Genomic DNA, 12,937 nt, shown 5'->3' on the forward strand with positions numbered 1-12,937 from the left:
TTATGAGGGATCATCTTATTTACTACCGTCGTTCTAAGTAAACAAGATGCAAAAACATGATAAACATCACATGCAATCAAGTAATAATAGTGACATGATATGGCCAATATCACATAGCTCCTTTGATCTCCATCTTGGGGCTCCATGATCATCTTGTCACCGGCATGACACCATGATCTCCATCATCATGATCTTCATCATCGTGTCTCCATGAAGTTGCTCGCCAACTATTACTTCTACTACTATGGCTAACACGTTTAGCAATAAAGTAAAGTAATTTACATGGCGTTTCTCAATGACACGCAGGTCATACAAAAAAAATAAAGACAACTCCTATGGCTCCTGCCGGTTGTCATACTCATCGACATGCAAGTCGTGATTCCTATTACAATAGCATGAACATCTCATACATCACATATATATCATTCATCATTCATCACAACTTTGGCCATATCACATCACAGAACACTTGCTGCAAAAACAAGTTAGACCTCCTCTAATTGTTGTTGCAAGTTTTACGTGGCTGCAATAGGGTTCTAGCAAGAACGTTTTCTTACCTACGTGAAAGCCACAACGTGATTTTTCAACTTCTATTTACCCTTCATAAGGACCCTTTTCATCGAATCCGCTCCAACTAAAGTGGGAGAGACAGACACCCGCCAGCCACCTTATGCAACTAGTGCATGTTAGTCGGTGGAACCGGTCTCACGTAAGCGTATGTGTAAGGTTGATCCGGGCCGCTTCATCCCACAATACCGTTAAAGCAAAATAAGACTAGTAGCGGCAAGAAAGTTGACAACATCTACGCCCACAACAAATTGTGTTCTACTCGTGCAAAAGGAACTACGCATAGACCTAGCTCATGATGCCACTGTTGGGGAACGTAGCAGAAAACAAAAATTTTCCTACGGTTTCACCAAGATCCATCTATGAGTTCATCTAGCAACGAGTGATCGGATTGCATCTACATACCTTTGTAGATCACGCGCGGAAGCGTTCAAAGAACGGGGATGAGGAAGTCGTACTCGACGTGATCCAAATCACCGGAGATCCTAGCGCCGAACGGACGGCACCTCCGTGTTCAACACACGTACGGTCAGCGTGACGTCTCCTCCTTCTTGATCCAGCAAGGGGGGAAGGAGAGGTTGATGAAGATCCAGCAGCACGACGGCGTGGTGGTGGATGCAGGGGTCACCGCAGCAGGGCTTCGCCGTTCTACTACGAGAGGGAGAGGTGTAGCAGGGGAGAGGGAGGCGCCAAGACTCAAGGGTGCGGCTGCCCCTCCCTCCCCCCCTTTATATAGGCCCCCTAGGGGGTGTGCCGGCCCTAGGAGATGGGATCTCCTGGGGGGCGGAGGCCAAGGGGTGGAGTGCCCCCCAAGCCAGGTGGGGCGCCCCCCCACCCTAGGGTTCCCAACCCTAGGCGCATGGGGTGGGCCAAGGGGGGCGCACCAGCCCACTATGGGCTGGTTCCCCTCCCCACTTAGCCCATGGGGCCCTTCGGGATGGGTGGCCCCACCCGGTGGACCACCGGGACCCTTCCGGTGGTCCCGGTACAATATCGGTGACCCCCGAAACTCTCCCGATGGCCGAAACTGCACTTCCTATATATAATTCTTCACCTCCGGACCATTCCGGAACTCCTCGTGACGTCCGGGATCTCATCCGGGACTCCGAACAACCTTTCGGTTTACTGCATACTTATATCTCTACAACCCTAGCGTCACCGAACCTTAAGTGTGTAGACCCTACGGGTTCGGGAGACATGTAGACATGACCGAGATGGCTCTCCGGTCAATAACCAACAACGGGATCTGGATACCCATGTTGGCTCCCACATGCTCCTCGATGATCTCATCGGATGAACCACGATGTCGAGGATTCAAGCAACCCCGTATACAATTCCCTTTGTCAATCGGTACGTTACTTGCCCGAGATTCGATCGTCGGTATCCCAATACCTCGTTCAATCTCGTTACCGGCAAGTCACTTTACTCGTACCGTAATGCATGATCCCGTGACCAGACACTTGGTCACTTTGAGCTCATTATGATGATGCATTACCGAGTGGCCCAGAGATACCTCTCCGTTATATGGAGTGACAAATTCCAGTCTTGATCCGTGTCAACCCAACAGACACTTTCGGAGATACCCGTAGTATACCTTTATAGTCACCCAGTTACGTTGTGACGTTTGGTACACCCAAAGCACTCCTACGACATCCGGGAGTTACACGATCTCATGGTCTAAGGAAAAGATACTTGACATTGGAAAAACTCTAGCAAACGAACTATACGATCTTGTGCCAAGTTTAGGATTGGGTCTTGTCCATCACATCATTCTCCTAATGATGTGATCTCGTTATCAATGACATCTAATGTCCATAGTCAGGAAACCATGACTATCTATTGATCAACGAGCTAGTCAACTAGAGACTTACTAGGGACATGTTGGTGTCTATGTATTCACACATGTATTACGATTTCCGGATAACACAATTATAGCATGAATAAAAGACAATTATCATGAACAAGGAAATATAATAATAATCCTTTTATTATTGCCTCTAGGGCATATTTCCAACACTTTTCCGTCCATCTCGTGGAAGTACCGCTCGAAGACGCAGTACGGGTCGAGCCGGATCTGCTCGTTGCCGGAACCGTCCTCGCCGTCGCTGTCCTCCTTCTCCTCCTTCGGTGGCTGTCCGACCATGGCACGGACCGCCCGATCTTCTCTCGGGCGAGGGCGCGCGTGTTCCTCCGTTGTCGTTTCTTCACAATGCGGGCGCAGACGGCTTCCTCCTCTGCCATCGCCATTTCCGCCGCGATACGGGCCTCGGCGGACCTTATCCTCTCCTTCCCACAGCGGGCCGCCCATTCCTGGTGGGACTCATAGTCTGCTCGACTGGTGGTGGGGAAGGAGAGGTGTTTCGGCTGCCGGGGCCGCGAGGATCCAACACCAGAGAACCCGAGCGCCCGGTGACCGACGCTATGGCGTCGCAGCAGGCGGATCCGGCCGTCGGCAGGGCGCTGTCCTCCCGGGAGCAGCGGGGTGCAATGCAGACTGCCATTGCCTCCTCAAACCCACACGGGATACACCCTAGTCGACGAATTTGGACTGGCCGGAGTCCGATTTGCTTCCTGCCATGCCGGAGAAGGCCGGAAACTGACAAAGGGGAATGGAGAGGAGTGAAGTGAAGTGGCTAGGGTTTGCTCCGGCTAGCGGATGGGGACAAATGTATGTAGGGTCGGGTGAGCCAGCATGAGCCGAGTTCGACGTGGCGGGCGTGCCCGGATGCCGCCTTATCCACCCCATATTTGGCTGGATACAAGGGGTGCCGGTCAGCTTGGGAGTTTGAGGCCCGTTTGAAGCGTACATCTAGGTAAAAAAACGTGACTGGACAATAAACAGACGGCTCGCTCGAGCGTTTGAGGCGTCCGGTTATAGATGCTCTTAGTATATTTATATTTTATAAAAAAAATGCATATGGACCGTTGAGTGGACCAATATAAATAGACATTGAATGGCATAATACGTCCGGACGGTTACACGGTTACAGGTGATTTGAGGGTCCACGGGACCGGTTCCAGGTCCGCGTTGGGATGCCATCACCCCGTCACCACATATGTGCAACCCCAGTGACCACGAGAGGGACAGGATGACAGAACGCCACGAGTCGAAGCCTCGCCGACGCCGCCGGCCGCACATGCTTCACTCAACGGTGTCCTCTACGACGGCGAGGAAGAGGAAGGGAGGGTTTGGGCGGCCGCTTGTGTCGCCCATTGTTTTTCTCACGCAATGTGATTTCAGCAACCACAACATTAACATAAAATCGATGCAAATTACCCTCCCAAAAAGTTGACGCACCAGTTAGCAGAACCACAAATCACACACAGTCAGCACTCAAATCTGCAAAGACCCATCGTCCATCACGATAACAAACGCAGCAAATCTGCGAAATCCATTTATTACAAGCAAAACCATATGTTCCGTTAGTCATGGAGTGGACATCATCAACTAAATTAAGCTCTGGCAGCTGCCGCTACGCCGCCGCCGCCTTGACGTAGACGGTGTACTCGACGACGGTCTCGCCGGACTTGGCGCCGGAGTCCATGGTACGCGCCTCGACGTAGCCGCGCGCCATGCGGAACTTGCCGGTGCCCCCGATGATGCTCATCTCCCTCACCGCCGACAGCACCTCGTTGCGGCCGTAGATGGTGAGGCCGCTGCCCTTGTAGTCCCCGGCGGTGAACACGAAGTTCATGTTCATGAGGAGCCCGAAGGTGGCCTGGTCGGCGAACGTGTAGGTCCCCTGCGCGCGGCCGATCTCGTCCTTGGACTTGGCGGAGCCCGTGACGGCGGGCCCGGTGGTGAGCGGGTCGTCGATGGCCACCACCGCGCCGAAGAAGGTGGAGGAGCTGTTGGTGGACGCCGCCTGCGCGATCCGGATCGCGGTCGGGCTCGTCCCCGCCAGCACGTCGTGCCAGTACAGCTTGAACTTGGTCAGGCCGTCGTCCGCCGCGGAGGCCGGGGCCAGCAGCACCGCCGCGCACAGGAGGAGGAGGAGCGCTGCCTTGCGGCCGGCCATGGCTGGTGGATCTAGGTATGTGAGCCCTGGGTAATGGCGAAAAAGGGAAGCGGGCTAGTGTGGCGTATTTGAGGAGATGTCAGGTGAGGTGGGGTGGCCGGACGTCGGAGTGGGTGGCTCACTGTCCACACTATCTCTCTCGGTGGCCATTGGATTCGGTGCGCATGTGGGGCAGGTACCTGCAGTGGTCAGTCGGCCCGGTAGGTATGGTAACTTTTTCTTTGCATTGCACGCGCGCTCTCTGTCTCTCCTCCTCCTTTCTCTTTGGGTTTAGTTACAAAATGGCGATTCTCGAGTGCGGTGCGAGCAAAATGATGACGGAAAGCGTGGAGTCGTTTGGTGAGGTGAGGCCACGCATACTCTTCAAGTTACCTAATGACGAACACAAACCAGGAATTCTGTGGTTTCTATACTGGGATCGCAAGGTTTAAGACTGGTGAAAGAGACGGTGTAATAACTGATAAACTGAACGAGACCGACTTGGGTTGAGTGTGACAGGACACGCAACAAGAGAAAATGATGAAATGTAATCATGTGTTGGTAGTAGGTGAGCTGCTGTGTCGTCGGTTTTGGGTCGGGGCTGGGAGACGGAGACCGGATGACTCAGCTACACGATTGCAAGGCGTTTGGAAGGGTCGGTAACCTGCCGCTTCAGTACCGTTCCTTGCCTTTGTTCTAGAGCAACCCCAACGGCCCCACCTAATCCAGCCCAACTCATAACGCATGATGGGTACTCCCACGTCCGTGTGCTTCTACGCGACCTGCGGCTAAATTTTATGTTTTGACCCTTTTCTGAAACTTATTCGAGATTTAATCCTAGTTTAAAAAAAAAATTAAGATCTGATCCTTTTGCTACCGCCAGGGATCTTGGCGGTACCGCCAAGGTCCCTGGCGGTAGGGTTGCATGCCCTACCGTCAATAAACTCCTAAGTATTGAACACAGTGCGTGCTTGTGCCTACCGCCAAGTACCTTGGCAGTAGGGTTGTGCAGGCTACCGCCAGTCCGGTTGACGATAGCGATGTTTCCTACTGCCAGTGACCTTGGTGGTAGGCTGTTATACCCTACCGCCATGGACTCTGACGGTAGTAAAAGTGTCAGATCTCGAAAAAAATAATCAAACTAGAGTCAAATCTCGAATAGATTTCAAAAAAGGATCAAAACACGAAAATTTGTCGCGACCTGCTGGAACATCACCAGGGAAGATCTCATGAGGGCCTTGGAGGAGTTTCATGGTGAAAACATGCAAGGGCTACAAGCCATAAACAAAGCCACGGTATCGCTCTTACCTAAGAAGATGGGCGCTCTAGACAAGGATTTCAGGCCGGTAAGCCTCAACCACGGAGCAGTCAAGATTTTTGACAAGATTCTCGCCACACGGCTTGCCGACGACTTACCGCACCATGTGGGCAACCACCAGAGCGCATTCTTTTTTTAGGGTAAAGCAAAGCTTTATAAATTAGCGGTGCACGGGCAAATCACCCGAAACACAAACAGCCACTGAGGGCGGTACAATAGAGCGCATTCGTGTGTGGAAGATCATTGCACGGCAATTTTATGCTCGTACAAGGTACGGCTCGCAGACTACATGCCTTGAAGGATCCCACACTACTATTGAAGCTGGACATATTCAAAGCCTTCGACTCCGTGCAATGGCCTTTCCTGCTAGAAGTGTTGGCTCACATGGGATTCAGACCGAGATGGACAACCTGGATTTGCAGGTTGCTTGCAACATCATCTACTAAGATATCCGTGAATGGAATCCCCAGGGACACGATATTCAACTGTCAAGGTCTGCGCCAAGGCAGCCCGCTATCACCTATGCTTTTCATCCTATGCATGGAACCACTCCACCGACTACTTGAGCATGCGACCACGGCGGGTTTGCTCACACCACTGGCCAGGACAGGGCTGAGACACCACGTGTCTATGTATGCGGATGACGTCATGATATTCCTGAAATCAACGGAGAGGGACCTTCGGGCGTGCGCCTCAATCCTGGATCTATTTGCGCATGCGTCTGGGCTCAAGATCAACCTATGGAAGAGCTCGGCCCTCCCGATCCGATGCTCGCCGGAGGACATGTAGCTGGCAACTGGGCTGTTGGGATGCGAAAATGGCACTTTCCCATGCCGATATCTGGGATTACCGCTGTCTATCAGGAAGCAAACAACAACTCATTTTCAGGACATGGTGGACCATTTGGCTGGACGTTTGCCATCGTGGAAAGCAAGGTCGCTACCTAAGAGCAGCCGCCTGCTGTTAATACAGTCCGTCCTCTGCGCCATCCCAGTGCACTCGATGCTCGCCATGGGATTGCCACCGAAAACGCTCAAGGCGATGGTCAAAATATGCAGAAGTTTTATGTGGTATGGGAAAGAAGACGGTGGGGCGGCAAATGCGTTGTTGCATGGGAAACATTGTGCCGACCAAAGTGGACGGGTGGGCTCGGTATCACGAACCAGCGATGGATGAATGTGGCCCTACCAGCGAAGTGGCTGTGGTTGCAACGATCGAGCAGATTGATCTAGACCATGGGCGGAATTCAAGTTCTCCGTCCCCGATGAGGCAAGAGGCTTGTACCAAGCGGCAGCTAAGGTGACAGTGGGCGACGGGCGCACAACGCCATTTTGGGAGGATAGGTGACTCAACGGATACATGATACAGGAGCTAGCCCCTCTCATCTATGAGATAGCGCCAAAGCGGACGAGGTGTGCCAGAACTGTGGCAGAAGCTTTACAAGACGCAGCATGGGCTCGCGATGTCGGCCCGGACATGAACGACAGAGCGCAACTACAGTTTCTCGAGGTTTGGCCACAGGTGGATAACACGACTCTGGATCCACATGTTGGAAATATGCCCTAGAGGCAATAATAAAAGGATTATTATATTTTCTTGTTCATGATAATTGTCTTTTATTCATGCTATAATTGTGTTATCCGGAAATCGTAATACATGTGTGAATACATAGACACCAACATGTCCCTAGCAAGCCTCTAGTTGACTAGCTCATTGATCAACAGATAGTCATGGTTTCCTGACTATGGACATTGGATGTCATTGATAACGAGATCACATCATTAGGAGAATGATGTGATGGACAAGACCCAATCCTAAACATAGCACAAGATCGTATAGTTCGTTTGCTAGAGTTTTTCCAATGTCAAGTATCTTTTCCTTAGACCATGAGATCGTGTAACTCCCGGATACCGTAGGAGTGCTTTGGGTGTACCAAACGTCACAACGTAACTGGGTGACTATAAAGGTATACTATGGGTATCTCCGAAAGTGTCTGTTGGGTTGACACGGATCAAGACTGGGATTTGTCACTCCGTATGACGGAGAGGTATCTCTGGGCCCACTCGGTAATGCATCATCACAATGAGCTCAAAGTGACCAAGTGTATGGTCACGGGATCATGCATTATGGTACGAGTAAAGTGACTTGCCGGTAACGAGATTGAACGAGGTATTGGGATACCGACGATCGAATCTCGGGCAAGTAACGTACCGATTGACAAAGGGAATTGTATACGGGGTTGCTTGAATCCTCGACATCGTGGTTCATCCGATGAGATCATCGAGGAGCATGTGGGAGCCAACATGGGTATCCAGATCCCGCTGTTGGTTATTGACCGGAGAGCCATCTCGGTCATGTCTACATGTCTCCCGAACCCGTAGGGTCTACACACTTAAGGTTCGGTGACGCTAGGGTTGTAGAGATATGAATATGCAGTAACCCGAAAGATGTTCGGAGTCCAGGATGAGATCCTGGACGTCACGAGGAGTTCCAAAATGGTCCGGAGGTGAAGAATTATATATAGGAAGTGCAGTTTCGGCCATCGGGAGAGTTTCGGGGGTCACCGGTATTGTACCGGGACCATCGGAAGGGTCCCGGTGGTCCACCGGGTGGGGCCACCCATCCCGAAGGGCCCCATGGGCTAAGTGGGGAGGGGAACCAGCCCATAGTGGGCTGGTGCGCCCCCCTTGGCCCACCCCATGCGCCTAGGGTTGGGAACCCTAGGGTGGGGGGGCGCCCCACCTGGCTTGGGGGGCACTCCACCCCTTGGCCGCCGCCCCCCTAGGAGATCCCATCTCCTAGGGCCGGCACACCCCCTAGGGGGCCTATAGGGGGGGAGGGGGGCAGCCGCACCCTTGAGTCTTGGCGCCTCCCTCTCCCCTGCTACACCTCTCCCTCTCGTAGTAGAACGGCGAAGCCCTGCTGCGGTGACCCCTGCATCCACCACCACGCCGTCGTGCTGCTGGATCTTCATCAACCTCTCCTTCCCCCTTGCTGGATCAAGAAGGAGGAGACGTCACGCTGACCGTACGTGTGTTGAACGCGGAGGTGCCGTCCGTTCGGCGCTAGGATCTCCGGTGATTTGGATCACGTCGAGTACGACTCCCTCATCCCCGTTCTCTTGAACACTTCCGCTCGCGATCTACAAAGGTATGTAGATGCATCCGATCACTCATTGCTATATGAACTCATAGATGGATCTTGGTGAAAACGTAGGAATTTTTTTTGTTTTGTGCAACGTTCCCCAACAGTGGCATCATGAGCTAGGTCTATGCGTAGTTCTTTTTGCACGAGTAGAACACAATTTGTTGTGGGCGTAGATGTTGTCAACTTTCTTGCCGCTACTAGTCTTATTTTGCTTCAGCGGTATTGTGGGATGAAGCGGCCCGGACCAACCTTACACGTACGCTTACGTGAGACCGGTTCCACCGAATGACATGCACTAGTTGCATAAGGTGGCTGGCGGGTGTCTGTCTCTCCCCCTTTAGTTGGGGCTGATTTGATGAAAAGGGTCCTTATGAAAAGGGTAAATAGAAGTTGACAAATCACGTTGTGGCTTTCACGTAGGTAAGAAAACGTTCTTGCTAGAACCCTATTGCAGCCACGTAAAACTTGCAACAACAATTAGAGGACGTCTAACTTGTTTTTGCAGCAAGTGTTCTGTGATGTGATATGGCCAAAGTTGTGATGAATGATGAATGATATATATGTGATGTATGAGATGTTCATGCTATTGTAATAGGAATCACGACTTGCATGTCGATGAGTATGACAACCGGCAGGAGCCATAGGAGTTGTCTTTATTTTTTGTATGACCTGCGTGTCATTGAGAAACGCCATGTAAATTACTTTACTTTATTGCTAAACGTGTTAGCCATAGTAGTAGAAGTAATAGTTGGCGAGCAACTTCATGGAGACACGATGATGGAGATCATGATGATGGAGATCATGGTGTCATGCCGGTGACAAGATGATCATGGAGCCCCAAGATGGAGATCAAAGGAGCTATGTGATATTGGCCATATCATGTCACTATTATTTGATTGCATGTGATGTTTATCATGTTTTTGCATCTTGTTTACTTAGAACGACGGTAGTAAATAAGATGATCCCTCATAATAATTTCAAGAAAGTGTTCCCCCTAACTGTGCACCGTTGCGACAGTTTGTTGTTTCGAAGCACCACGTGATGATCGGGTGTGATAGATTCCAACGTTCACATACAACGGGTGTAAGACAGATTTACACATGCAAACACTTAGGTTGACTTGACGAGCCTAGCATGTACAGACATGGCCTCGGAACACAGAAGACCGAAAGGTCGAGCATGAGTCGTATAGAAGATACGATCAACATGAAGATGTTCACCGATGTTGACTAGTCCGTCTCACGTGATGATCGGACACGGCCTAGTTAACTCGGATCATGTTATACTTAGATGACTGGAGGGATGTCTATCTAAGTGGGAGTTCATTGAATAATTTGATTAGATGAACTTAATTATCATGAACTTAGTCTAAAATCTTTACAACATGTATTGTAGATCAAATGGCCAACGTTGTCCTCAACTTCAACGCGTTCCTAGAGAAAACCAAGCTGAAAGACGATGGCAGCAACTATACGGACTGGGTCCGGAACCTGAGGATCATCCTCATAGCTGCCAAGAAAGATTATGTCCTACAAGCACCGCTAGGTGAGCACCTGTTCTCCCTGCAGAACAAGACGTTATGAACGCTTGGCAGACACGTACCGATGATTACTCCCTCGTTCAGTGCGGCATGCTTTACAGCTTAGAACCGGGGCTCCAAAAGCGTTTTGAGAGACACGGAGCATATGAGATGTTTCGAAGAGCTGAAAATGGTTTTCCAAGCTCATGCCCGGGTCGAGAGATATCAAGTCTCCGACAAGTTCTTCAGCTGTAAGATGGAGGAAACATTCTGTCCAGTGAGCACATACTCACTATGTCTGGGTTGCATAACCTTTAACTCAGCTGGGAGTTTAATCTCCCGGATGACGCGGTCATTGACAGAATCCTTCAGTCGCTTCCACCGAGCTACGAGAGCTTTGTGATGAACTTCAATATGCAGGGGATGGAAAAGACCATTCCTGAAGTATTTGCAATGCTGAAATCAGCAGAGGTAGAAGTCAAAAAGGACCATCAAGTGTTGATGGTGAATAAAACCACTAAGTTCAAGAAAGGCAAGGGTAAGAAGAACTTCAAGAAGGACGGCAAGGGAGTTGCCGCGCCCGATAAGCAAGCTGCCGGGAAGAAGCCAAAGAATGGACCCAAGCCCGAGACTGAGTGCTTTTATTGCAAGGAAAGTGGTCACTGGAAGCGGAACTGCCCCAAATACTTAGCGGACAAGAAGGCCGGCAAAACGAAAGGTATATGTGATATACATGTAATTGATGTGTACCTTACCAGTACTCGTAGTAGCTCCTGGGTATTTGATACCGGTGCAGTTGCTCACATTTGTAACTCAAAGCAGGAGCTGCGGAATAAGCGGAGACTGGCGAAGGACGAGGTGACGATGCGCGTCGGGAATGGTTCCAAGGTCGATGTGATCGCCGTCGGCACGCTGCCTCTACATTTACCTACGGGATTAGTTTTAAACCTCAATAATTGTTATTTAGTGCCAGCTTTGAGCATGAACATTGTATCAGGATCTCGTTTAATTCGAGATGGCTACTCATTTAAATCCGAGAATAATGGTTGTTCTATTTATATGAGAGATATGTTTTATGGTCATGCTCCGATGGTGAATGGTTTATTCTTAATGAATCTCGAGCGTAATGCTACACATATTCATAGTGTGAATGCCAAAAGATGTAAGGTTGATAATGATAGTCCCACATACTTGTGGCACTGCCGCCTTGGTCACATAGGTGTCAAACGCATGACGAAGATCCATGCAGATGGACTTTTAGAGTCTCTTGATTACGGATCATTTGACACGTGTGAACCATGCCTCATGGGTAAAATGACCAAGACTCCGTTCTCAGGAACAATGGAGCGCGCAACCAACTTATTGGAAATCATACATACTGATGTGTGTGGTCCAATGAGCGTTGAGGCTCGCGGTGGCTATCGTTATGTTCTCACCCTCACTGATGACTTGAGTAGATATGAGTATGTCTACTTAATGAAACACATGTCTGAGACCTTTGAAAAGTTCAAGGAATTTCAGAGTGAGGTTGAGAATCAACGTGACAGGAAAATCAAGTTCCTGCGATCAGATCGTGGAGGAGAATACTTGAGTCACGAATTTGGCACACACTTAAGAAAATGTGGAATAGTTTCACAACTCACGCCGCCTGGAACACCTCAGCGTAATGGTGTGTCCGAACGTCGTAATCGCACTCTATTAGATATGGTGCGATCTATGATGTCTCTTACCGATTTACCGCTATCATTTTGGGGCTATGCTTTAGAGACTGCCGCATTCACTTTAAATAGGGCTCCGTCAAAATCCGTTGAGACGACACCGTATGATTATGGTTTGGGAAGAAACCTAAGCTGTCGTTTCTAAAAGTTTGGGGATGCGATGCTTATGTCAAGAAACTTCAACCTGAAAAGCTCGAACCCAAGTCGGAAAAATGCGTCTTCATAGGATACCCTAAAGAAACTATTGGGTATACACCTTCTACCTCAGATCCGAAGGCAAGATCTTTGTTGCCAAGAATGGGTCCTTTCTAGAGAAAGAGTTTCTCTCGAAAGAAGTAAGTGGGAGGAAAGTAGACCTTCATGAAGTATTACCTCTTGAACCGGAAAATGGCGCAGCTCAAGAAAATGTTTCTGAGCTGCCTGCACCGACAAGAGAGGAGGTTAATGATGATGATCAAGATACTTCTGATCAAGCTCCTACTGAAATTCGAAGGTCCACAAGGACACGTTCCGCACCAGAGTGGTACGGCAACCCTGTCTTGGAAATCATGTTGTTAGACAACGGTGAACCTTCGAACTATGAAGAAGCGATGGCGGGCCCGGATTCCGACAAATGGCTAGAAGCCATGAAATCCGAGATAGGATCCATGTATGAAAACGAAGTATGGAC

The 12,937-nt window shown here is 50.0% G+C and overlaps 1 protein-coding gene across 1 annotated transcript; it reads right to left on the reverse strand.

The window, feature by feature from the left end:
• Positions 1-3,901: 3,901 nt before the first annotated feature.
• On the reverse strand, positions 3,902-4,693 carry LOC125550762 (dirigent protein 21-like). Its single transcript, XM_048713843.1, has one exon. The coding sequence runs from the start codon at positions 4,584-4,586 to the stop codon at positions 4,041-4,043; it is 546 nt and encodes a 181-aa protein (XP_048569800.1). The 5' UTR covers positions 4,587-4,693; the 3' UTR covers positions 3,902-4,040.
• Between the last annotated feature and the right edge of the window lie 8,244 nt (positions 4,694-12,937).

The sequence above is a fragment of the Triticum urartu genome, chromosome 4 (assembly GCF_003073215.2).
Source record: "Triticum urartu cultivar G1812 chromosome 4, Tu2.1, whole genome shotgun sequence".
Taxonomy (NCBI): Eukaryota; Viridiplantae; Streptophyta; class Magnoliopsida; order Poales; family Poaceae; genus Triticum; species Triticum urartu.